A 26,797-nucleotide genomic window follows, 5' to 3' on the forward strand; every position below is an offset into this window, starting at 1 on the left:
ACATTTTGATCAGTGAAGGAAAAATTAGTTAACAACTGCAGCGAATCATATGTTGGCATTGTGTCAGAGGTCATTCACCTTTTAAAGGCACTCAACAAATTAGTCTGAATTTCATTAAGGTGAATACATATAGTTGTGGGGAGACACTTTATCTTGCACAAGAAAGGTGACTACTATTTTAACACATTGGCATTTTAATCAGGTAACAACATGATGTAGGCAACAAGAGTCCCTAGTGCAAGAAAATGAGGTAGAGGTAATAAATAAAAATGACCAATGTGAGACAACATGGGAAAAACATGTACTGGTCTAAGTGACAAGTTTGTAGTGCAACACTGAGTCGCTGTGGTATTTTGCAAATGCAAGTCCTATAGTTACCGCTGATCACCAATGTTACCTCAAATGTTGCACTGGGCATTTCCTCCGGCACTTCATTCACTGTTTCAGAATCGGCTAGCACCACCTTGTTCTTGGAAACATCCTTTTTTTTAGGTTCTTCGTGAGAATTCTCTGGTCTTGCTGGGATGAAAGGTTTGGGTGGCTGATCAGATTCTTTCTGTTTAATAGTTTCAGTGTCAGCCTCAGTCCTGTCCTGAAATTCTGGAGAGTGGTGTTCACCTGACTCCTCTAAAGGTGGACTTCTCTTTGTCATTTCCTCTTTCCTGCTGACAGGCACCTGTTGTATTTCAAATGTCACAGAGTTAATTAAGGATACAGTGGCATTCGTCATGCTACATAGTGGATAATGGTAGGTTCCACTTGATAAATGAAAGCAACATCTCCTTGAAAATAAAGGAGGCATAAAGCCTATCTATACTTTATTTCATATTTATACATTGATTTAGATCTTAGCAGAGGGGAATACTCCATCACAAACATGACGGATATCCTGTCCCGGGATCACGATCCCATTACAATCATATTAACTCCTATGGAGATCGTAATATGGTGGACCAGGAATCATCATGTTTGTGACGGAGTATTCCATCCACCGTGGGGGCAGATCAACCTATTTTAATTAGGCCGATCTGTCCCCCGAGGGGGCAGAAGCCACTAGACACCAGGGATATCTTTTTTTATTTTTTAGACATGGTCGCTCTCCTGGGGGGAAAATAGTTTTTAGGCCATTTCTGACCCTATTTGGGGCAAATCGGCTTATTTTTGTTAGGCCACTCTGCCCCTGAGAGGGGCAGAAACCACTAGACACCAGAGATTTTTTTTTATTTTTAACAGATGGGGAGTGACCCCTTAGGCAAGGGTCGCTCCCCAGGGTAGCAAATTTATTTTAGCCCATTTCTGCCCCCTTTGGAGGCAGGTCGGCCTATTTTAATTAGGCTGATCTGCCTGGGGGCAGAAACCACTTAGGCACCAGGGATTGGTGTGTGTGTTTTGTTTGGGGGAGCAGCCCCTTGGGCAGGGGTCGCTCCCCAGTGAGGGCACATTACTGTTGGCCATGTCTGCCCCCATCGGGGGCAGATCGGCCTATTTTTGTAAGGCCCATCATGCCTCAAGGGGGGCAGAAAGTCCAGCAGACGTCAGGGAAGATTTTTTTCTCCAAAAAAGAGTGTGGGGGTATGGCCATACCCCCACCCCAAATAAATGGGGACAAAGTTGTTCTGCCCACCAGTGGGCAGAGGGGGCAATTACCCCCGATCCACTCCCCGTGGAGCAGAAAGTCGCCAGGGAATTAAAAAAAGTCAAAAAATAGTGGGGTGATGGCAACTAACCAGTTGGGCATTGTTATGCCCCCACCCCAACTGAAGGGGGTAACAGTCTTTCAGCTCTCCCCCTAACACCCTAAAACATCTTATCCCACGGTAAGCAAGAGGACATATGATTATTTTGGGTTTTGGTTTAACATTTTGGCCATGAGAGGTTGTCTAACTCTCAAAATCGTACCACTTGGAATGGTGAGGGTTTTGGACTTTGGGACGCTGCCATGTAGAAACATCTACAAGACCTAGACACATCTGAAAACTAAACATGTGGGTGAGTCCAGGGTGGTGTGCTTCACATGCACCCTGCACCATTTTCTTACCCACAACCACAATGCCCTGCAAACCTCCAAATTTACTTGAAATCACACATTTTCCCCCCATTTTTGTGAAAGAACCTTCAAGAATCTGCAGGAATCCACAAAGTTCCTACCGCCCAGCATTGTCGCATCTACACCGCTAAAATTTCTGCCCTACATGTTAGCCTAAAAACGATTTTTTTCAAACTGCCCTTTTGGACCCGCTTTGGTTCCCTGTCAAATTTCGACATGTTTTTGGCTCTTCCCTGTCACAGGCACTTGGCCCACCTACACAAGTGAGGTATCATTTTTATCGGGAGACTGAGGGGAACGGCAGGTGGTAGGAAATGTGTGCCGGTGTGGTGATCCCACACAGAAATGTGGGGAAAATGTGATTTCTTTAGCTAAATTTCAGGTTTGCTGAGGATTCTAGATAAGGAAACACAGGGGGATCCACACAAGTCACACCTCCCTGGACTCCCTCGGGTGTCTAGTTTTCAGAAATGTCTGGGTTTGGTAGGTTTCCCTAGATGGCTGCTGAGCCCAGGACCAAAAACGCGGGTGCACCCTACCCCCGCAAAAACAGGCAGTTTTGTAATTGATAATTTTGATGTGTCCACATAGAGTTCTGGAGCATTTCCTGTCACGGGCACAAGGCCTACCCACACAAGTGAGGTACCATTTTCTATCAGGAGACTTGGGGAAATGCTGGGTGGGAGGAAATTTGTGGCTCCTCTCAGATTTCAGAACTTTCTATCACCAAAATGTGAGGAAAATGTTTGCCAAATTTTGAGGTTTCCTAAGAATTCTGCGTAACAGAACCTGGTAAGAGCTCCACAAGTCACGCCATCCTGGATTCCCCTAGCTGTCTAGTTGTAAAAAATGCATAGGTTTGGTAGATTTTCATAGGTGGCGGCTGAGCTACAGACCAAAATCCACAGCTAGGCACTTTCCAAAAAACACGTCAGTGGTCAATGTAAAAATCTGATGTGTCCATGTTGCGTTTTGGGGCGTTTCCTGTCACGGGCATTAGGCCTACCAACACTAGCAAGGTGGTATTTTTATCAGGAGAATTGGAGGAATGCTTGGTGGAAGGAAATGTGTGGCTCCTCTCAGATTTCAGTACTTTCTATCACCGAAATGTGAGAAAAAAAGTGGTTTTACCCCCAGATTTTGAGGTTTGCAAAGGATTCTGGGTAACAGAGCCTGGTGACAAACAAGTCACCCCGTCCTGGATTCCCCTAGGTGCCTAGTTTTCAAAAATGCACAGGCTAGGTAGGTTTAACCTGAGCTAAAGGCCAAAATCCACAGCTAGGCAATTTCCAAAAAACATGTGAGATTTCAATGTAAAAATGTGATGTTTCCTGTTGCGGGCATTAGGTCTGCCCACACAAGTGAGGTACCGTTTTTATCGGGAGACTTGGGGGAACACAGAAAAGAAGAACAGGTGTTATTGCCCCTTGTATTTCTCTATATTTTGTCCTTCCAAATGTAAGACAGTGAGTAAAAATTACGTCTATTTGAGAAATGCCCTGTAATTCACATGGTAGTATGGGGACCCCAGAATTCAGAGATGAGCAAATAACCACTGCTTCTCAACACCTTATCTTGTGCCGATTTTGGAAATACAAAGGTTTCACTCTTTATATTTCACCAAATTAATTGCTGTATACCCGGTATACAATGAAAACCCATTGCAAGGTGCAGCTCCTTTATTGCCTCTGGGTACCTATGGTTCTTGATGAACCTACAAGTCCTATATACCTCCGCAACCAGAAGAGTCCAGCAGACATAACAGTATATTGCTTTCGAAAATCTGCCATAGTTGGAAAAAGGTATAGAAGAAAATGTGGACAGAAATGGCTCTTTTTTCACCTCAATTTCAATATTTTTTATTTTAGCTGTTACTTTCTGTAGGAAAACCATGAAGGATCTACACAAATGACCCCTTGCTGAATTCAGAATTTTGTCTACTTTTCAGAACTGTTTAGCTGTCCAGGATCCAGAATTGGTTTCACACCCATTTCTGTCACTAATTGGAAGGAGGCTGAAAGCACAAAAAATAGAAAAAATGTGGTATGTCCCAGTAAAATGTGAAAATTGTGTTGAAAATGTGGTTTTCTGATTCAGGTCTGCCTGTTCCTGAAAGCTGGGAAGTGTTGATGCCATTTGCAAGGAAAAAAACACATGCTTTCTTCTGCAGCACTTTTTTCCCATTTGTCAAAAAAAACAAAATTTTTGCTGTATTTTGGCTCATTTTCTGGTCTCCTCCAGGGGAACCCACAAACTCTGGGTACCTCTAGAATCCCTAGGATGTTGAAAAAAAAGGACGCAGATTTGGCGTGGGTACCTTATGTGGACAAAAAGTTATGAGGGCCTAAGCACAAACTGCCCCAAATAGCCAAAAAAAGGCCTGGCACCAGAGGGGGAAAAGGCCTAGCAGCGAAGGGGGTAAGAAGACTGCACATCTTGGAGATTTTAGGTTGAACGTCCCCAAGGCACAATGTCAGAGAACTTATATGGTTTTCCAGTTGGAATTGACTCAGGAGTTTCTCTAGAAAAATGATGTGGGAGATATTTTAGATTGAGGTACAGTAACATGGGTGTTTTGTCCTATATGTGGCTTCAAGCATATGAGTTTGCCAGGTCCAGTCTTCGTAGGGTGGAATTTCTGTGTACAGCAGTAAGATATTGATGCTGTTGAGGGTGTAATTCATATACCTGCACCCATGATACCCTCTTGACCATGTCTTCTTGTTCTTGCTATTCTCTCCTGCCGATCGCATGGATGGTTCTGTATATCTTCTGCCCTTGATAGAAGTGTCAGGTGAGAAACATTTCAGACAGGACAGTGAGTCTCCTTACTTTTTGATCCAGTTGATCTTTCTTAGCGGTTTTGTTATTGGTGTGGGAAAATACTTCCCAGTAGGTGTTAAACACATTTTCACATACTCAAGGAGTTTGTAGTGATAGGGCCACTGACCTTGAACAACATAAACCCGGAATGAGAGCCCTTCTAACTACCACATTTTTAAGAAAGAAAGTAACTGCATCAACCCTGATACAATGCCTATTTGAGATATAATTCCGACTCCAAAAGAAGCCATCAATTGCAAAAGATCCTTCAGCACTTACACCCGGGTGCTGTCATGCATATTACACTACCTACCCACTTATTACTGTTTTATCACTCATACATGTTAGTGTATGCGTTAGCCACTTATTACTGTTAAGATTAGCCACTTATTACTGTTTTATCACTCATACATGAAAGTGTTATCTGTTTTCTGGCCAAAGGGCCATAACAAAGTCAAAAGGCCACATGGTTGTGCTACAATATGTATAAACAAAGAAATAGTTAATTTTGGAATCAGAAAGCCATACTGTGATGGGATGGGCATGGAATATCATGATTTCAGATAAGAAGTAGTTTTAAAAGTGCAGTTTGCATCTCACTGACTGAGAAAGATAGAGAGATAGATAGATAGATAGATAGATAGATAGATAGATAGATAGATAGATAGATAGATAAAAGTTTATTGTTTAGTTATTAAAAACCATAACAATATAGAAAATGTTATACAATATGTTCACAGCCTAAAAGATCAACACTAGCAACCTTATTCATTTACACAAACTTCTATTACAATTTTTGTATCTTTTCCCTCTTAATACATTTAAGAACACAATATGATAACTTGTTCAAGCTGTTCAGTACATTATAACAATTAATTCACTTAATAAAAACATAACTCACCCTATTTTTACACTGGATATCTATAACATAGGTAAAGTGCAAATAAGTGAAAAGAGCTTTACACATAAGAATTTAATACTTAAAACCGGTCCTCTGAGTTTTTCGTCTTCATCTCCCACTCATGACCAAATGTAGCAAATAGCCAAGGAATTGGCCCATTTTAGCAACAGTTGAACTCCAAAAGATTCCTAGCAAACACAGATGTCAACCGATAGCCTCCCAATCATAATCGACCGGGACTCCTATTGATAAGATGCAATTTCTACAAAGTGCAGCAAGCATGAAAGTTAAAAATGACTATATACAGAGGGGCATATTTATACTCTGGTTGCGCCGGAATTGCGTCGTTTTTTTTTACGCAAATCCGACGCAAAACTAACTCCATATTTATACGTTGGCGTTAGACCCGTCTAGCACCAAAGATCTTGGAGTTTGCGTCATTTTTTAGCGTGGACACCTTCCTTGCGTTAATGATATGCAAGGTAGGCGTTCCCGTCTAAAAAATGACTCCGAGGCATGTGCGCCGTATTTATACTCCCGGGCAAAAATGACGCCCGGGAGTGGGCGGGTCAAAAAAAATGACGTCCAGCCGCTTTAGCGTCATTTTTTAGCACCTGGTCAGGACAGGCGTTAAGGGACCTGTGGGCTCGGAAGGAGCCCAGAGGTGCCCTCCCATGCCCCCAGGGACACGCCCTGCCACCCTTGCCCACCCCAGGAGGACACCTAAGGATGGAGGGACCCATCCCAGGGAAGCAAAGGTAAGTTCAGGTAAGTTTTTTTTTTTTTTGTGGCATAGGGGGGCCGATTTGTGCCCCCCTACATGCCACTATGCCCAATGACCATGCCCAGGGGACATAAGTCCCCTGGGCATGGCCATTGGGCAAGGGGGCATGACTCCTGTCTTTGCTAAAACAGGAGTCATGTCAATGGAGGGTGGGAGTCGGAAAAAAATGGCGCAACTCGGGTTGAGGCAGATTTTTTGCCTCAGACCGACTTGCCCCATTTTTTGACACCCAAGCTCCATTTTCCCCTACACCAGCGCTGCCTGGTGTAAGTCATTTTTTTTTACGCACACCAGGCAGCTCCGCCGGCTAACGTCATTCCATAAATAAGACGCCCGCATGGCGCTTTGGAATGGCGTTAGCCGGCGTTAAATTTTTTGCCGCACAACTGCATTGGCGCAGTTGTGCGCCAAAAAGTATAAATACGGCCCAGAAGGTTTTAAACAACAACAATTGACCTCTACAGTTTCATTGTCCCTAGCGTGCAGACACAGGTAACCTCCCAAACACAGTCATCCAGTATGGTGTAAATATCAACAAAGTGCCTCGAGCAAGAAAGTTAACTACTTTGACAAGGTGTAGCAAACCTATTCAGAGCTGTGACTGTTGCCTTAAAAATTATTTAAAATCTTACAGATAACTGGGGATAGACACCACTTAAGCATGCAACAACAGCACTCTGACATTTTCTAATCCCAAGCCTTCGAAACACAGGAACCAACCAAAAGGCTCTCAATTCCCTCAATTCCTTATGTGTGGTAGCGATTCAAGTTATGCTCGCGCAATCTACAGTGCAAATCAGCTGTACCCTTCAGGCGGCGGTACTTGTAGAATTTTAAAGGTATGATTCCACATCTCAATCTAATAAATTCTTTTCCAGCCCATGTTCTTGTGGCTAGAAAGATAAGGTGCCCTCCCAGGAGACTGATAAAAGGTGCTACATAAATTGGCATGAGCCTTTGTGGCCAGCTACAATCCATCTTCCTCTATGGATCTCAACCTTGCGTTCTTTGTTAGCAATTTCGCTTATTACCTTAGGGGAAGATTTAAACTAATAATTTCATCGACTCCCACGGCAGAAGTGGATTTGCTGGCATAGTCTATCCAGACTGACTTGCTACTCTGCATACTTAACCAGATAAAATTTCTCAGCAATCCAGGTGGAGATGCCTTAAGCTTTAAGTAATAATTTAAATATCTGGTTTCCTCCATATGTGTTTGCTTATTTAAATTGAATTCTATTCGTATTTTGAGAGTACAGTGATGCATCTAGCAGCTGCAATAATTGTCTATAGCACCAACACTGTGCCTTGTCTAGCCAGGTGGCAAGCCTGCCTTTAATGATTAGCGAGCCATATGCTAAAGTTGGGATAAGCTTTGCATCTATAACTCTGCAGATTGCAGTCAAATCTGGACGTGACATTTGATTCAAAAGTATCTGAAAACTAATGGACATAGCTACCGCCATTCCTTTAATGAAATCAAGTTGAGCATACTTTGCAAGTTGACATAGACACCTAAGTATTTTAAGCTGGTAACCAGCCCAATTTTGGCCTGTTCCAATACAAAGTTACATTTCTTAACTTTCTTTCTCGCAAAAACCATTGTTTCAGTCTTGGAGGCATTAATGGAAATCATGTTATCCTTACAAGTAATGTGACAAGGCATGCAACAGTCATTGCATGCCAAGTGCAGTATGATAAAAAAGAATAATATCTTCAGCATTCTGTAAACATTGCAGATGTACCCCAGCTAACTTGGGTAGGAAATCATTGACTCCCGCCAGAGCACTATTAAGGTCCGCTAAATGTAGATGCAATAACAAGGGAGCCAATATACAGCCCTGTTTCAAACCCTGAGTAGCCCAGATCATTGCGTCACTCTATTATCCGAAACCTTAACTCTAACCCAGGTTTTAACATACAAACTCATTATTGCTTGCAGCACTGCAGGGACAACAACCCAGTTGCAGAGCTTTTGCCACAGCATAGCGGTGTACAAAGCAGGAGCTTGCTTTTGAGTTGCTGCCTTGATCAATGTGGAGATGATCCCCAAGTTACCCCCCTGTACTGCTCTCCTGTCTAAACCCTGTCTGAGTATTCGGGATGAGTGTATTGGAAGTAGCCAATTTTTCCAATTCAGCTTTAACTATTTTTGCATTGAATTTCCTGTCTACATCAAGAAGGGCTATTAATCGTACATTTGCTGGATGATCGGGAGAACCCTTTTTGTGAATTGGACATAATATTGAACCTCGCCAACTATCAGTTGTAATAAAACATTGATTATATAATGGGCATAAAAGATGTATCCATGCCTCCTTGGTGTCTTTGAATAGCCTGACTGGCAGCCCATTCGGACCGGGGGTGCCTCCAGGGCATAAGAAGGATATCGTTGTCACACTATGTTCTTATTAATCAAATCACTGTCGTCCTTCTCCTCACTGTGTGACTACGATCCTGGCTTCCATGTCTTTTCCAGCTTACTAACGAGTATGAGCCACAGAGGTTCGCAACATATTGCATCCAATTGCCGGCAGACGGAAGGCTGAACTTCGATGACGGCCCCACTGGATCTATACTATACAAGGCTCCAAAATTTACACGTGTTATTTTACTTTAATACCTCATGTAGCTCCACCCTATGTTTTTCCTCTCTCTGCTGTGTCAAGGCCCATACTTTAGCTCTGTAGGTCTTTCTTATTTGCTGTACCTCCATCCATGAGAGTGCTTGAATTACTAATCCTCCAAGCTTTTCTCAATCGGTTATTCATCTGTGATTTAAGCATTCCAAATTCCGGAAATTCGTGTTTTAGCCGATGAGCCTTGCGTGGGCCCGATAAAATTGCGGGTGAGGCAAATTGATATTACAGAGCAGATGTCAAAAAGGACCATTGCGAGGGGGATGCTACCTGGTCAGCCGGAGGGGCTGAGAGATGTTTCTCCAGCACTTTCTTCTTTTCAGTTGGTATGTCAATGCTCCACTTAACTCAGCGTGGTGCACATGCCCCCTCTTGAGATCCCACTGCCTTGAGTAAAGGCCATCTAGGCAAGCTCTGTGAGATAGAACAAACCAGCATGGCATGATCGCTTAACATATCTGGAATCACCTCAAAATCTCTCACTTGGTTAAAATGCTGGACTGACACCCATATATAATCTTTTAAAAATGAACTTCTTTGTGTCCAGAAGGTGCAGATAGGAAGGATATCCCAAATGCTTCTGCTGTTCAGCACCCTCATACCAAGCGGGTTAAACAGTGTGGTAAACCTCTTACCAGCAGCATGCTTTTTAATTAGGCTGGAATTTGTCTGAGGAATTGACAGGTGATATTGTCCTCTTGGACCCAAATCGTTGGCGGGGCTGTATCTAGAGGGAACATATTAAAGTTGCCAGCCAACAGACACATTGGCTCCAAGTATGATTTTCTTAAAGATCTTATAGTATTTGTCACTTCAGTTAAAGCAGTGTTTTTTTTGTGGTTGTTTTGGGTGATATAAATTGACCCTATTATAATCTGCAACCGGCCCCCTGAGTTGTGATTGAGTGTGGGGGCTAATTTAACTTTAATATAAACACCAAAACCGATGGCCATATTAACCCCGCTTGCAGCTAAGGGCTTGTGAATTAAGACAGAGAGTCCATCTGAGGGATGGCCACCTTCATAGATGGCTCAGCCGGAGCAAAAAATCCAAGATGGTCCAGCCAAATCGTCGGAGACAGCTGCCAAGTTTCCTGAAGGCAGATTATTTCATTTTTGCTTATAGTGTGAAGTACATTCTCATTGTCAAGTAAAAAACTTAGTCCTGGAATATTCTTGGAGCAGAACTGGAAAGGTGGTAGTTGGAAGATCATTGGTTTTGGGGGGTCCCTGGTTGGTTGACCAGCAACTGCTATTCAGTGCAATGTGCTTGTCACCCAACAATCCTTTTTGTTATTTGTAAGGTCTTTTGAAACCATTAATTGCTCAACCACTGACTTTCTGTCTGCAGTGCCTTATGAAGGATGGACTTCTTGCAGAAAGGGGAGGTATGGGTTTTGGCCAGAATCCGGGGCTATTTAGAGGGAAGTAGTTTACTAAGAGAAATGCCCCACTGTGATAAGACGTTTGAGTGTGCCTCTATTTTTCTTAAGATTTCTCGGATGCAAAACTGAACTTTAGTGGCCTCTCTTGGGTTGTCAGGAATGAAAGCTATATACTCAGTGTCATTAGATTCATGCCAGGCAAGGCCAAAAACATTTTTAGAATGTTCCCACGATTAAGCACATCTTCACGGCCTTTAGATATGAATTCAGGTTGTAATATTAGGGTAGAGTGCTCCTGCACTGAAATTTTGAGGGAGCCAATCTCGCTAGCAATGTTGCGACAGATTCCCTCACTCTGGGATTTCTGTGTCTCAACTAAAGAGTTCTGACCATAGCAAACCTTTGTAAGAGAACTTAATAGGGTCTCTTTACCCAGCCCCACCAGCTCACCCACTTTCCACCTACCAACAGGGTGCAGATTAGTAGCTGTTCTTAAGTCAACTTGTTTTATATCAAGCGATTTCTCAAATGCACTTAAGGCTGGGGGGCCAATATCTGCAGTCCCTTCCCAATACTTCAAGTACTTTGTTTGCAGATCTTTAGCTAATCCTGGAGACTGCGCAGAAATATCACCCCAGCTTACATGCCAAGGGATCTCGCTTTCTTTAGACAAACTTAAGGCTACATTCTATGATGCCGTTAAACTTGTGTATCCTTCTTCTGTCAAAATTACTGGAGTTGGTTTGATAGCAGACGATCTGAGAGTGTCACGCGGGGGCCCTGATTGATCTCTGGTTTCCATCTCTCCCAGTGACAAAAATCTCACCATTGCATTAGGAGGGTACTTAGAAGGCCTCTTTCCTTTCTGATTGGGCCGGGCCATCGTTCCAATCCTTATTCTGCCCCTGAAGGAGGCTGGTGTCCTTTCTGTTTTGTGGGCTCTGATTTCCGTACCCTCCAAAGGGGACCTTGGGGGCAAGTTGAGGCACTGGGAAGATTGGATAAAATTTCTGAGGCACTCTACTGCACCTTTTCAGACTTTTGTTAACTTTCCAAAGTTGCTTTTTGTTTTTCCTTGACAGAATGGCAATTGACACTTCAGGTCCCTCAGAGCCTTTAGTACAGGGGAGACCCAGGACTTGAGAACTAAAGTCGCTTGCATGTAAGGGAGTCACTTGAGACACTAGAGCTGAGGGGGCAGTGCCTGCAATTTGTCATTTTAAGATTTTGAGAGGGATCCAAATGATTACCCGAGCAAGTTAATGGGTCAGTTAACCAAGCTGATATCTAGGTCTTTTGTACTGCTTTGCATTCCTGAACCAGCTCAGCCATTATTGCCGGAGGAGCCGATATTTTGCCCAGTAACTGATAGCAATAACAAGGCACCAGAGGTTTTTCTGTGATCTGTTGTGCCCAAGTAATGACATTGTTGAGTCTGTTGTGCCCAAGTAATTAATTTGTGGAGTTTATCTATCCGAGGATCAATATTCTTAACATGATCCCCAACTGAGTGGAGGCTGTTTATTTGTGCATCTAGCTTATCTGCATGTATTATTGATACTTGGTTAAGTGTGGTAAGAGCTCCGTCCATTACATCCCAAAACAAAGACTCATGGTTGACCCGAGCCTTTTCAAAATGAGGCTCACCCATGGGGCAGATCAGGTCTGGTTCAGGTTGCAATAAAGCCATCAGGGGGAGTATCAGATATAGTGGAGGACTTGACAAAAACAATGGGGCCTAGAATAGTCAATGGGAACACGAAATCAGACACTCCTGCGTTGCCTACGTATAGGAAAGGCTTATACAAGAGCCGCCTAGACTATGTTCTAGTAGATGATTTTCTTTGGAACTCCCTTACTGACATGATAGTTTCTCCACGTGATGACAGCGATCACCAAGCTCTTTGTACATCCTTCTCAATCTCCCCATTCAAATGTAGTTTTCTTTCCAAGTGGGTGAAGGGTAGTACCCTACTTGCGACAAATGATTATAAAAATGTACGGTGGGAAATGGTGGCAGATGACGTAAACTTTCAGGCATCAATATATAAAGTGGTGATATCAACGCTTTTCCCTTTGAAGTATATTGACTTGGTACCGGTTGACTTAATTAATTTGCATAACATTATTGTCAACCAGCTAAGGCCCTTCTTTCAGGTAACAAGGAGGCGGGTAGAAACCTGGGTCAGATCCTTGAGGTGATTCTCTAGCTCTTGTCGACTGGCCAAATCATGGCTTTTGGAAGCACTGAAGGCAGGGAGTTGCTGTGCGATAAGAGCCTCCAGGTCTGTATACAAAACAGAACTGAAAAATGCAAAAAAAGAGTGGGAATCTAAACACTGGAAGGCTTTGGTAGATGCTTTACAAGTAAAGGACTCAAAATTGTTCTGGAAACTAGTGGCAGATAAAGGATATTCTGACAATGCGGAGACTCACCCAGCAATTCAGCCAGCACTCTGGGTGTCATATTTTGGAGCTGTGTATAGCGTGGCTCAAATTAGTAGTTCTACTGTCCCGCCATCTTTCGAGGGGCCCTTCCATTTACCTATTTCAGGGTTAGATACTGCATCTAAATTCGATCTGGCTCCTTTCTCCTTAAAAGAAACAACTCTGGCACTCCAGACGCTACGCAAAGGGAAGGCCCCAAGGCTAGATGGTATCCCAGGTGATTTGTATTTGTTCCGACCTAGAACCTGGTCCCTATATTTAAACACACTTAGTAATGAGATTCTGAGAGATGGTGGGTTTCCTTCCACATGGCAAGGAGCGATTATAATTCCCGTTTTTAAAAAAGGCTTAAGGGAACTTCCTTCCAACTACAGGCCAATAAGTTTAATCGACATTAGCCAAAAAGTTTTTTGTAAGCAAATCTTGATTAGATTGCAGGCGTGGATAGAGGACTCATATATCCTCTCTGACCTCCAGGCAGGTTTTAGGAAGGGTGTGAGCACAATCAACCAGGCATTTAGGTTTAACCTCCTTTGTTGGAAACATCTGACACTAAATAAGGGCCTCTTGTACGTAGCCTTCATTGGCCTAAAAGCTGCGTTTGACACAGTCCCAAGGGATTTACTGTGGAACGTCCTTGAGACCTATAAACTTGACAGTGAGATGCTGAAATTGATCAGGTGTCTCCACGAGGGCACTCATGCCCAGGTACGCTGGTCCCAAGGCAGAGATCTGACAGAAGCCATACCTATTGACAGGGGGGTCAGACAGGGTTGTGTTCTGGCCCCCACGCTGTTCAATGTCTATATTAATGGTGCGGTCGTCCAGCTGATGCATTGCAATCATGACGCCCCAAAGTTAGCAGGAACTCCCATTCCTATTTTAATGTTTGCAGATAATGCCTTACTGATCTCACGAACTCCAATGGGCCTTCAAAACCAACTCGATGCCATTTCTAAATTTTATACAAAGAGGGGCCTAGAGATAAATTCTTCTAAGACTAAATTTATGGCTTTTAATCCACACAAGTCTTTTAGGGGTAAAATGACTCTGGTAGGTCAACCGATAGAGAGAGTTAGGAAGTTTGACTATCTGGGGATTAGGATATCGGACGATCAACGGTGGTCGGCACAGATTAAGAAGAGTGTGTCCATCCTTCGACAGAGGTCAGCTGTGATAGCAAGAAAAATTGCTAATACTACGGAAGGAGAAATTTCACCTGCTATCACAGTATACAAGGCAGCGGCTGTGGCTGCTTAAATCTATGGTGCTGAATTATGGGGGCACTGCAACTCTAGTTGCTTGACGATGGTGCAAAATTGCTTTATGCGTAACTTTCTGCATTTACCGGCAAGTACTCCACTCACACCTCTTAGATTTGATTTAGCCCTAAACGAGATCCACAACGAGGCTGCCTTAAGACCCCTTATGTACTGGGTCCGCCTTTGGACATCCGAATATTTGTCCCCCTACCAAGCAGCAGTTGCCAAGTTTTTAGTGGACCGTGGCGTGTTAGAAGTTCCCTGGTTCAAATACATCAGAGACACGTGCCAACTTATCAAAATGGACGAGGTATGGAGAGACCCCCACAACTTAACAAAGGAAGCAAAGGCACGAATAAGGCGGTGTTACTGAGAGTTCATTTTGACCCAACTTTCGTCCAAAAAGAACCTTGGTAGCAGAACGCTACAGTTCCTGGACCACAAATGTAGTCCCAAGTTGGAGGCTTTATGGACAATATCAATCACCCATGCCAAAACTCTCTTTCTTAAATTCAGGCTAGGTATATTGCCTCTTAATACATTTACTGCAAGATGGTGCAAGGAGGTTCATAAATCGAGATTCTGCCACTCCTGCCCTGAGCAACCAGAGACACTGGCCCATTTTATGTTTTTTTGTCCTAGATATTTGGTGCCCAGGAAAAAGTGGATAATCCCTTTATGTAGATCAATGGGGATAAGGAAACATAATATATCCTTGCGAATTCTTGCAAGTGACACAAGTGATAAGGTGGTCTTTGCCGTTACTAGGTACCTACAAAACGTTTGGGCCATAAGAACTAGAGAAAACATTGCTGACTGATTGGATTAGCCATAACCATCCTAGGCCACAGTCGATCATTATGGGCATGAAACCGTGAAGGCTCTCCTGATAAAGAAAAAGGAAATTTGATGTTAGTTTTGTATTACTGCTACAACTATGTGTACCAACAACTCATTTTAGCTTAAATTATCGTAGGAAGAAATAGACCACTATATGGAATCAAGTTTAGACAGGCCCTCAGGATTATAAAATTAGATAGTTGCCCTGCATCGTTTTAACAATTGAGTTTTAAAATTTTAATCCAGCAGAATCATTTATTTTTCCTTTTAATGTTTTTTGTGGAATCTGTATCTTTCACTAATTCATAATTTTATTCTACGGTTATTGTTTGTTGTTTATTGGACACTTTTATGGCTTTCAGCGGAAATAAAGTTATTTATTGATTGATATTGAAACCTGCTCAATCAAAATGAACCAAGACTAAAACTTCTAGGTGATTGCCTTTTTTTAGGAGGAAGTAGCAGGTGCCTAAAATACTGCTTGTATTTCATCAGATCAGTACCTCACATCATATGTTTTTTGTAACTCACAAGTAAGGAAATGTTCAGCATCAGTGGTTGCAGCCAGTGCTGGGTTTCTGATTATTCCTGGTCATGTATTTATGGGTGACTACAATTTGCAGGGAGGACATAGAAGGTCTTTCTATAGGTGCTTCAAATTCTGATTCTATTTCATCAAGTCTGTGCCATTCCAGGGTATGCAAGTGCACCTTAAGGTTCATCCACCTAATCATTCCTGGAGGAGCTTTAACAGTGCAGTGAGGGAGTGAGCATGCTGTTGGTATCTCAACGAATGTCCCACAATGAGTTCTGGTAAATGCAGTTCATCATATTTTCAGTATCTAACAAGTAAGGAAGTGATCACAGCTGGTGCAACTACTGCTGGTATATCTGTGCATTCATGGACACTGAGTTTCCTATGGTTCCAAACTGTCTACTGTCATGTTCAACTTATACCCTGAGCCTCTTGGGGTTCTTATCACAGGTATCACCAAAACGATTCAGCAATATAGCAACAAAACACAACTGTCGTAAAGTCCCCTCTGCTCCAGACACCCAGCGCCTCAAACACTGCATGGAGCTCCTTTAGAATTGGATGTCCAGTGCCTATTCGAAGCTCAACACAACTAAGATAGAATTCCTATTATCTGCTAAGAGCAACAAGCAAGAAATAGTCCAAACTTGGCTAAATGATGTAAGCCTTGATGAGTTTGAACCCCAACTTCCATGGAATACCATGTCACCTGGATTCACTTTAGACATCAACTTCATCCTCAAGCATTACATTTGCAAAAGAAACAAAGACAGCCTGGTTTCAGCTTTCTCTTCTAAAGACAGTGAAATGTTTTTTGTCAGAAAGTGAATTCAGAACTGCTGTTCAGGCACTCTTACTTACTTTGCCTCCAAAAGTCCACACTAGCAGTGCTTAAGAGCATTCTACATGTAGCAGAACACCCTATTGTGGGCCGGATGAAATGTGATCACATCACCCTAATCCTAACTGAACTCCATTGTATCCCCTTGTCAGCTCACAACATATTCAAAAGCAGCTGCATCATTAACAAAGCCTTCATGACCAGCATCCCTGCCTATTTTGCTGACAAGGCTCTCAAGACACCCACAGATAGGCCAACATCATTTTGGAGACTAAAAACTGCAAAGGATAAGAAGATAAGGCAGCAGACCTTTTCCATCTTTGCACCCAGGATTTAGAAAAATATCCCTCTATCTATTAGAACCACTCCAATGCTGTTTCAATTTAGGAAAGAGTTAAAAATGCATCTCTATAAAGAACACTACATTACAGTGCAGCAACAATCCAATAACCAGCTACATTTCCTATCACTTGTTGACTTCATGCTTTCCTTTCACCCTATACAGCACTCCACTTTTTGACTACGTGTGCATTATACAAATACTGCATACATACATTCAGAGTATAGCGGCTTCAAAGGAAGAGGATGTTTCTTCTCAACTATAAGTGAAGTACATTACTTTTTTTTAACATCTGAGGATCGGTAAAATTAAATGATTTCCTTATACTCTCTATTAACCCTTGAAAGCAGAGCTACACTCCTATTTTATGATCTTTACCCTAACAGTGGTTTTACAATCAAAATCATAAGTAGAAATCATAATGGCAGACATTCTGGGAAGTTGAATAGTGTTGTAATGAAGTAAATAGGTCTCACAGAGACATGTACAAACAGCAGTACACAAAAGAGTAACTTCAAGTCATCAGCTTTTTCAGCTTTCTCACTCAATGTCCAACTGCTCGTTCCCTTGGCTAATACCCTTGGTATTCTCTCTGAAAAACCCACAGTTTTCAAGCTTGCAAAATTGAATTCTGTAGGAAAGTCCTTTTTTTTGCCTGATCACCCCCACTCTTTCTGGATAGGTACTGGTGGTTACTGACTCTTGGCTGTGCCCTGGGTACTGCTTACCAGTCCCAGGGCCAGTGCTCTGTGTAAAATGGATATGCAAATTAGGCTAATTATAATTGGCTAAGTTAACCTACCTATAAGTCCCTAGTATATGGTAGGGCATGTAGGTTTAGGGACCACAGCATAGGTGGTGCACACCTAGGTGCATTGCTGAGGTGCCCAGTGTCATTTTAAAAGCAAGCCTGCCTTGCTGGCTGCTTTTAAATTAAAGTTATATGCAAATTCGACTTTGGAATTAAAGGTACTTCCAAAGTTTTAAACTACCTTATTTTTACATATAAGTCACCCCTAAGGTGTGCCCTATGTGCCCCTAGGGCTGGGTGCCATGTAACTATAAGCAGGGACTTTATAAAAATAGATTTATAAGCCCTGGTGAGGTAAAAACAGCCAAATTCGTTTTTCCCTCATTGAAGTAAATGGCCTTCATAGGCTAGAATGGGCAGACTTTATTTTAAATTTTAAAGTCTCCTTAAATGTTACATACCAAGAATTTGGTATCAAATTGATTGTTATAATAAATCCCACAACTTCCAGTTGTTGGATTTAATATAACTAGTGCAGGTAAAAAGTTTAGACTTTACCTAAAAAGTTGCCAATTTCAGCTCTGCATTGTTTTTGCTGCTGTGCTCTGATTGGCCAGCCTGCAGCAGCTTCTGCCAGGCCACTTTAATGAGGTGTGAAGTGGCCTGGCTTTACACAAAGGAATGTGCTTGGGGGAGAGAATCTCCCCTCAGCAGATGGGGAAGCAGGAAGGGGGAGGGCTGCCAAACTGGTCTTCAAAGGCAGAGAAGGACATCTGGAGCACCCAGCAACACCCCCACATCCTGCAACCCCAGACAGCTAGGTGCCCCTTGATTAGATTAGGAGAGGGCAGGAGAGGGGTGTGTTTATGATTTTTAGCCACACCAGTGGGTGGGCTCAGCCAGATCTCTCCTCCAAAAATCAGATTCATCCATTTTGGATTTTTAGAGACTATTGCCTTCTGGGATGGATTTTTGCCACACTTCCCAGGAAGTGGTCATCACAGGGGGACGACCCTGTCCCTGATTGGAGGACCAGGGCCCCCCTGCTTTTCACCCAGGAGCAAGGATAAAACTGGCAGACCTGCACCCACGCCTCAGATCCCCACCAAATTTCAAGAAGAAAGAACTACAAGGAGAAGAAGGACTGCCCTGCTGGACCCCTGGCCTGCACCTGGACCCTGCACTCAGAAAGACTGCACCAGCTGCACACTTGGGCTTCACCACAAGAAGGACTTTGCCTGGCTTCCACTGGTTCAAGGAGGGACTCCCTGTTTGCTACAGGTGAAAAATTGCTAACCAGAGTCCCCTGCACCAACTCCTGAAAAAGTGACCAGCTGACCACTGCCCAGTGGCCAAAAAGGAGTTTGCGCCAGGTGCACTCTGGGAGTTGAAGTCCGCACTTCCCAAGGACCATCACAGAACTTCTGGACCCTTGGGGTGAGCTGTGGACCCCAAAAGAACCTTAAAAGAACATCTGGGTGAAGCCCCAGAAGTTTGGAAAAGATTGGAGAAATTTTAGAAAAAAGCTCCATAAAGTGACCGACTCGACGCGGAAATTCTAGCCGGCTTGCCTCAACCGCGACCCGGCCTGACTTCGTGGTTCGTCCCGGTCAAGAAAAACATCCGAAAAAAAGACTAAGTCCGAACGTAAAAAGTTGACCGGGACCTTCCAGCCATCGTATCCGAGAAGGGCTCCACGGACGTCGGATCAAGATCCAGGTTTACCCCGGTCGAAGGATTTTCATCTCGAAAAAACGACTAAGTCCGAAGGTAAAAATCACCACCGAGGAAACCGACTTCGCGTATCCGGACAAGGGCTCCAGGAGGTCGGATTCAACTGGCAGGTTCGTCCCGGGGAAGAAAAACATCAAAAAAGAGACTAAGTCAGAAGGTAACTTTTTAACCGAGGCCTCCCGCGACTTGTAGCCGAGCAGGGCTCCATCGCGGTCGGCCTGAAAGTTTGACTTTGCCCCGGTCCTGGTGCAACCAGATGACCCGATTGGCGCTTTTTGTTTCTATGCGCTAGAAAATAATAATACTTTAAAAATTCATATATCCGGTTCCCCTGAACCGATTTTAATCGTTTTTGTGTCATTTTAAAGATAAAAATATAAGCTATTTTTATAAATTGGTTTTGGATTTTTAAACTGTTTCCTGTATTTTATTTAATTACTGTTGTGTGATATTTGAATGCTTTACACTTTGTCTCCTAAGTTAAGCCTTGACGCTCGATGCCAAGCTACCAAGGGTAGAGCTGGGATTAATTTACTGAGACCTAACTGTACTTTTGTGGAGGTTTGTGGCTTGTTGCTAGGTGTAGGTACCTACCTGCCCTACCAATAACCCATTTTCCAACATAATTGGAAGCAGCGACGGGATCCTGTACTTGTGTTCAATATCACGTTACAGTTTTAGATAAAACAAATTAAAAATCCTTTAAATTGTCCTAGTGCAAAAATTGTTTTTAATTTTTAATTTTACTTTTTTTTTTGGTAATTAATTTGGATTAATTTCAATTATTGAATTTTTGTAATTTTTCTAAATTCTTGTTTCCAATTTTTGCAAAAAGTTTTTGTTGACACAAAACTAGGGAACCATGGAGCTTGATCTGGCTAGCCTACCCACACTGACAGTAGTCCAGCTTAGGGGGTTGTGTATTGAGAGGGGGTTGCCTGCAACCACTAATCTCAGGAAGGAAATCCTGATTAAATCCCTGACAGCATGGGCTGAGGCCCAAGAGGTAGAGACAGAGGAAGCTCCAGAGGAGGAACCAAAAGAGGATGATGCTAACTCTAACCACTCAGGGGAGGAAAGGCATCAGACCCCAAGTGAGGAAGAGGAGGAACGGTCCTCACTGGACACAGTCACTAGGGGCAGACCCAAAGCTAGTGGTAGGAAGAGGGTCCTTTCAGGAGGAGAGAACCCATCCATCAGGGAAAGAGAGCTGGAAGCCCAGCTAGCCTACATAGCTTTGGAGGCAGAGAAGCTTGCCCTAGAAAAGAAAAAATGGGCAAGCAAAGAAAAAAAAGATGGAAGCAGCGAGAAAGAAACTGAGGTGTCCCTGGGTGGGGGTTTTGCCCCCAGATTACCCAAAGGGGTGGTTCCTGCCTATGTGGAGGGGGATGACATAGATAAGTGGCTGGGGGCCTTTGAGAGGGCCCTCCAGATGAGGAAAGTCAAGCCTCAGTACTGGGGTTCACTCCTTTGGGAGTTAGTTCCCAACTCTGGGAGGGATAGGCTCCTAACCATGAGTGGGGAGGATGCAGACTCATACCCCAGTATGAAGAGTTGCTTGACTAAAAAGTTTGGTCTAACCCCAGAGCAGTATAGGCTTAAGTTTAGGGACACCCAAAAGACAAGCACCCAGTCCTGGGTGGACTTTGTGGACATTTCAGTAAAAGCACTGGAGGGCTGGATACAGGGCAACAGGGTAAGTACCTTTGAGGGGCTGTACAATCTGATTATGAGGGAGCACCTTCTAACTAATTGTGTCCAAGAGAGGCTCCGCCAGTATCTAGTAGACTCTAGGTTGACCAACCCCAGAGAGCTGGGGGAGGCAGCAGATGACTGGTTAAGAACTAGGGTTAACCAGAGACCCACAGGGGGTGATCAGAAAAAGGGAGGACATGGTTCTTCTCAGGGGAAGAACCAGGGGAAAGATGACAAAAAACCCAAAGAGTCCTCACAAGAGTCCCCAAAAACTTCTCAGGGAGGGGGAGCCCAGAGCCAATTCACTTTTAAAGGGAAAGGGTATCAGGGAAAGAATTTTGATCCTGCTAAAGCAGGAAAGTTTCAGGAGCTTGCTAAGGCCGGCAAGTGTTTTGACTGTTATCAGCCAGGACATAAAAGAGGAGATGCTATCTGCACCAAGAAGCCCCCCACTGGTGGGCAATCCCAGGGGATTGCTAGTGTAGGGTTGGGGGTGGAAGTTGGCCCAGGGGTGGAATCAGGGTACACTGAAGTCACCTTAGTATCCGTGGGTGGGGTGGACATTGCAACTATGGCCACCTTACCTCCCATCATGCAGAGGTATAGGCAGAGGCCTAAAGTCAATGGGACTGAAGTGGAAGCTCTGAGAGATACAGGAGCCAGTGTGACAATGGTTGCAGAAAAGCTGGTTTCTCCAGAGCAGGTCTTACCTGGTGTCTTCCACCAGGTGACTTATGCAGATACCAGAACCAAACTCCATCCCATGGCTATGGTGAGTCTGGAATGGGGAGGTGTGACTGGCCCTAAAAAAGTAGCTGTAGCTCCTGCCCTCCCAGTAGAGTGTCTGCTGGGAAATGATCTTGAAGCATCTGAATGGTCAGAAGTGGAGAGAAGGGTCCATGCAAAGATGCTGGATCTCCCTGAATGGGTGTGTGCTGTGACCAGGTCACAGGCAGCACAACAGGGAAATGCTGGACACTTGGACCCTGGAACAATGGGCCAAGCCTCCAAGAAGAAGAGAAAGGGCACTGGGTCTGGCTTACCAGCCCCAACAAGTACAGAGGGTCAGGAAGAATCCAACCCTGAGGGGGAGGATCTGAACTCTGAGGGAGGGACACCTTCCCTGCAAACTCTGCCTGACTTGGCAGAACTGCAAGGGGCAGGTGGGCCCACCAGAGAAGATTTGTGCCAGGGACAAAGAGAGTGTCCCACTCTTGAGGGCCTGAGACAGACTGCTGCCAGGCAAGAACAAGGGGATACCAGTGGTACCCACAAGGTTTACTGGGAGGATGGAGTTCTCTACACTGAGGCTAGGACCCTCAAAGAAGGGGCTACTAGGAGAGTAGTGGTCCCCCAAAAGTATAGAGAATTCCTCCTTACCTTAAGCCATGATATCCCCTTAGCTGGTCATTTGGGACAGACCAAGACCTGGAACAGGCTGGTCAACCATTTTTTTTGGCCTGAAATGTCAGAAAAAGTCAGGGAGTTTTGCAGCTCCTGTGTCACCTGTCAAGCCAGTGGCAAGACAGGGGGCAAGCCAAAGGCTCCCTTAATTCCACTGCCAGTGGTTGGGACTCCCTTTGAGAGGGTGGGGATTGACATTGTTGGTCCCCTAGACCCACCAACTGCTTCAGGTAACAGGTACATTGTGGTGGTAGTGGACCATGCCACCAGGTACCCTGAGGCAATACCCCTCCGGACAATCACTGCACCCACAGTGGCTAGGGCCCTACTTGGTGTGTTCACCAGAGTGGGATTCCCAAAGGAGGTGGTCTCAGATAGGGGCACAAACTTTATGTCAGCCTATCTGAAAGCCATGTGGGAGGAGTGTGGTGTTACTTATAAGTTCAGCACACCCTACCATCCACAGACCAATGGTCTGGTGGAAAGATTCAATAAGACCCTGAAGGGCATGATCATGGGTTTGTCTGACAAACTCAGGAGGAGATGGGATGTTCTCCTCCCATGCCTGCTGTTTGCCTACAGGGAGGTGCCACAGAAGGGGGTTGGATTCAGCCCCTTTGAGTTACTGTTTGGGCACCCTGTAAGAGGCCCATTGTGCTTGGTGAGAGAGTCTTGGGAAAAGCCTCTCAAGGAAGCCAAGGAGAATGTGCTGGATTATGTACTAGGCCTGCGGTCTCGCATGGCTGAGTATATGAAGAAGGCAAGCAGGAACCTGGAGGCCAGTCAGGAGCTCATGAAGCTCTGGCATGATCAAAAGGCTACCATGCCTGAGTATCACCCAGGACAGCTGGTGTGGGTTTTGGAGCCCATGGCTCCTAGGGCACTACAGGCCAAATGGACTGGGCCCTATCCAATCCTAGAGAAAAAAGGTGAGGTCACCTACTTGGTGGACCTTGGCACCCCCAGGAATCCTCACAGGATCCTGCATGTTAATAGGATGAAACCCCACCAGGACAGGGCAGACATGACCATGCTGATGGTCACTGATGAAGGGAAGGAGGAGGAGGGTGAACCTCTGCCAGACCTCCTGTCCTCAAAGGAAAAAGATGGGTCAGTGGAGGGAGTGGTACTCTCTCCCAAACTGACAGATCAGCAACAACAAGACTGTAAGCAAGTCTTGGGACAGTTTGCTAGTCTGTTCTCCCTGACCCCTGGACTCACCAATTGGTGTGTCCATGATGTTGACACTGGTGACAGCTTGCCTGTCAAGAACAAGCTGTACAGGCTGTCTGACCAGGTCAAGGCCAACATCAAAGCTGAAGTGGCTAAGATGTTGGACCTGAAGGTAATTGAACCCTCTGATAGTCCTTGGTCCAGTCCAGTGGTACTGGTGCCCAAAGCTAATCCCCAAGGTGGGAAGAAAGAATTAAGATTCTGTGTGGACTACAGAGGTCTAAATGCAGTCACTAGGACTGATGCTCATCCCATACCTAGAGCTGATGAGCTCATTGACAGGTTGGGGGCTGCCAAATTCCTGAGCACATTTGATCTGACCTCAGGATATTGACAGATTGCCTTAAGTCCAAGAGCTAAGGAGAGGTCAGCATTTTCCACACCAGAGGGCCACTTTCAGTTCAAGGTGATGCCCTTTGGGATGAAAAATGCTCCTGCCACCTTCCAACGGTTGGTGAATAGAGTCCTATCTGGGTTGGAATCTTTTAGTGCAGCTTATCTGGATGATATAGCTGTATTTAGTTCCACCTGGAGGGACCACCTGGTCCACCTGAAGGAAGTGCTTCAGGCCCTGCTTCAAGCAGGCCTGACTATCAAGGCAAGCAAGTGCCAGATAGGGCAAAGTTCTGTTGTGTACCTGGGCCACCTTGTTGGTGGAGGCCATGTACAACCTCTCCAGCCCAAGATCCAGACTATCCTGGATTGGGAGGCTCCAAAAACCCAGACTCAGGTCAGGGCCTTTCTTGGCCTGACTGGGTATTACAGGAGGTTTGTTCAGAATTTTGGGACCATAGTGGCCCCTCTGACTGAGCTTACCTCCAAGAAACAACCCAAGAAGGTCATTTGGACCCCAGAGTGTCAGAAAGCTTTTGACACCCTAAAACAGGCTATGTGTTCAGCACCAGTGTTACTGGCCCCTGACTATAGCAAGGAATTTGTAGTGCAAACAGATGCTTCAGAGGAAGGGATTGGGGCAGTGTTAGCACAAGTTAATGAAGAGGGCCATGATCACCCAGTTGCCTTCATCAGCAGGCGACTACTCCCCAGAGAGAAAAAATGGAGTGCCATTGAGAGGGAGGCCTTTGCTGTGGTTTGGTCCCTGAAGAAGTTGAGGCCTTACTTGTTTGGCACTCACTTCCGTGTACAAACTGACCACAGACCTCTCAGATGGTTGATGCAGATGAGGGGGGAGAACCCAAAACTGTTAAGGTGGTCCATTTCCCTACAGGGGATGGACTTCACAGTGGAGCACAGACCTGGGACTGCTCATGCCAATGCAGATGGCCTTTCCAGGTTTTTCCACTTAGCTGATGAGGACTACCAGGGTGTAGGTTAGTACCCATCACCTTTCATCTGGGGGGGGGCAGTGTAGGAAAGTCCTTTTTTTTGCCTGATCACCCCCACTCTTTCTGGATAGGTACTGGTGGTTACTGACTCTTGGCTGTGCCCTGGGTACTGCTTACCAGTCCCAGGGCCAGTGCTCTGTGTAAAATGGATATGCAAATTAGGCTAATTATAATTGGCTAAGTTAACCTACCTATAAGTCCCTAGTATATGGTAGGGCATGTAGGTTTAGGGACCACAGCATAGGTGGTGCACACCTAGGTGCATTGCTGAGGTGCCCAGTGTCATTTTAAAAGCAAGCCTGCCTTGCTGGCTGCTTTTAAATTAAAGTTATATGCAAATTCGACTTTGGAATTAAAGGTACTTCCAAAGTTTTAAACTGCCTTATTTTTACATATAAGTCACCCCTAAGGTGTGCCCTATGTGCCCCTAGGGCTGGGTGCCATGTAACTATAAGCAGGGACTTTATAAAAATAGATTTATAAGCCCTGGTGAGGTAAAAACAGCCAAATTCGTTTTTCCCTCATTGAAGTAAATGGCCTTCATAGGCTAGAATGGGCAGACTTTATTTTAAATTTTAAAGTCTCCTTAAATGTTACATACCAAGAATTTGGTATCAAATTGATTGTTATAATAAATCCCACAACTTCCAGTTGTTGGATTTAATATAACTAGTGCAGGTAAAAAGTTTAGACTTTACCTAAAAAGTTGCCAATTTCAGCTCTGCATTGTTTTTGCTGCTGTGCTCTGATTGGCCAGCCTGCAGCAGCTTCTGCCAGGCCACTTTAATGAGGTGTGAAGTGGCCTGGCTTTACACAAAGGAATGTGCTTGGGGGAGAGAATCTCCCCTCAGCAGATGGGGAAGCAGGAAGGGGGAGGGCTGCCAAACTGGTCTTCAAAGGCAGAGAAGGACATCTGGAGCACCCAGCAACACCCCCACATCCTGCAACCCCAGACAGCTAGGTGCCCCCTTGATTAGATTAGGAGAGGGCAGGAGAGGGGTGTGTTTATGATTTTTAGCCACACCAGTGGGTGGGCTCAGCCAGATCTCTCCTCCAAAAATCAGATTCATCCATTTTGGATTTTTAGAGACTATTGCCTTCTGGGATGGATTTTTGCCACACTTCCCAGGAAGTGGTCATCACAGGGGGACGACCCTGTCCCTGATTGGAGGACCAGGGCCCCCCTGCTTTTCACCCAGGAGCAAGGATAAAACTGGCAGACCTGCACCCACGCCTCAGATCCCCACCAAATTTCAAGAAGAAAGAACTACAAGGAGAAGAAGGACTGCCCTGCTGGACCCCTGGCCTGCACCTGGACCCTGCACTCAGAAAGACTGCACCAGCTGCACACTTGGGCTTCACCACAAGAAGGACTTTGCCTGGCTTCCACTGGTTCAAGGAGGGACTCCCTGTTTGCTACAGGTGAAAAATTGCTAACCAGAGTCCCCTGCACCAACTCCTGAAAAAGTGACCAGCTGACCACTGCCCAGTGGCCAAAAAGGAGTTTGCGCCAGGTGCACTCTGGGAGTTGAAGTCCGCACTTCCCAAGGACCATCACAGAACTTCTGGACCCTTGGGGTGAGCTGTGGACCCCAAAAGAACCTTAAAAGAACATCTGGGTGAAGCCCCAGAAGTTTGGAAAAGATTGGAGAAATTTTAGAAAAAAGCTCCATAAAGTGACCGACTCGACGCGGAAATTCTAGCCGGCTTGCCTCAACCGCGACCCGGCCTGACTTCGTGGTTCGTCCCGGTCAAGAAAAACATCCGAAAAAAAGACTAAGTCCGAACGT

At 44.7% G+C, this 26,797-nt stretch overlaps 1 protein-coding gene across 9 annotated transcripts in view; it reads right to left on the reverse strand.

Annotated features, from left to right (window-relative positions):
• SYNE2 (spectrin repeat containing nuclear envelope protein 2) overlaps nt 1-26,797 on the reverse strand; it is a 1,823,309-nt gene that overhangs the window by 1,252,706 nt on the left and 543,806 nt on the right. For all 9 annotated transcript variants that reach the window (XM_069207355.1, XM_069207357.1, XM_069207362.1 and 6 more), the window contains exon 45: nt 398-676. In XM_069207355.1, the coding sequence (XP_069063456.1) occupies nt 398-676 (279 nt within the window). The remainder of the gene's footprint in view (nt 1-397; nt 677-26,797) is intronic.

The sequence above is a fragment of the Pleurodeles waltl genome, chromosome 9 (genome assembly GCF_031143425.1).
Source record: "Pleurodeles waltl isolate 20211129_DDA chromosome 9, aPleWal1.hap1.20221129, whole genome shotgun sequence".
NCBI classification, from domain to species: Eukaryota; Metazoa; Chordata; class Amphibia; order Caudata; family Salamandridae; genus Pleurodeles; species Pleurodeles waltl.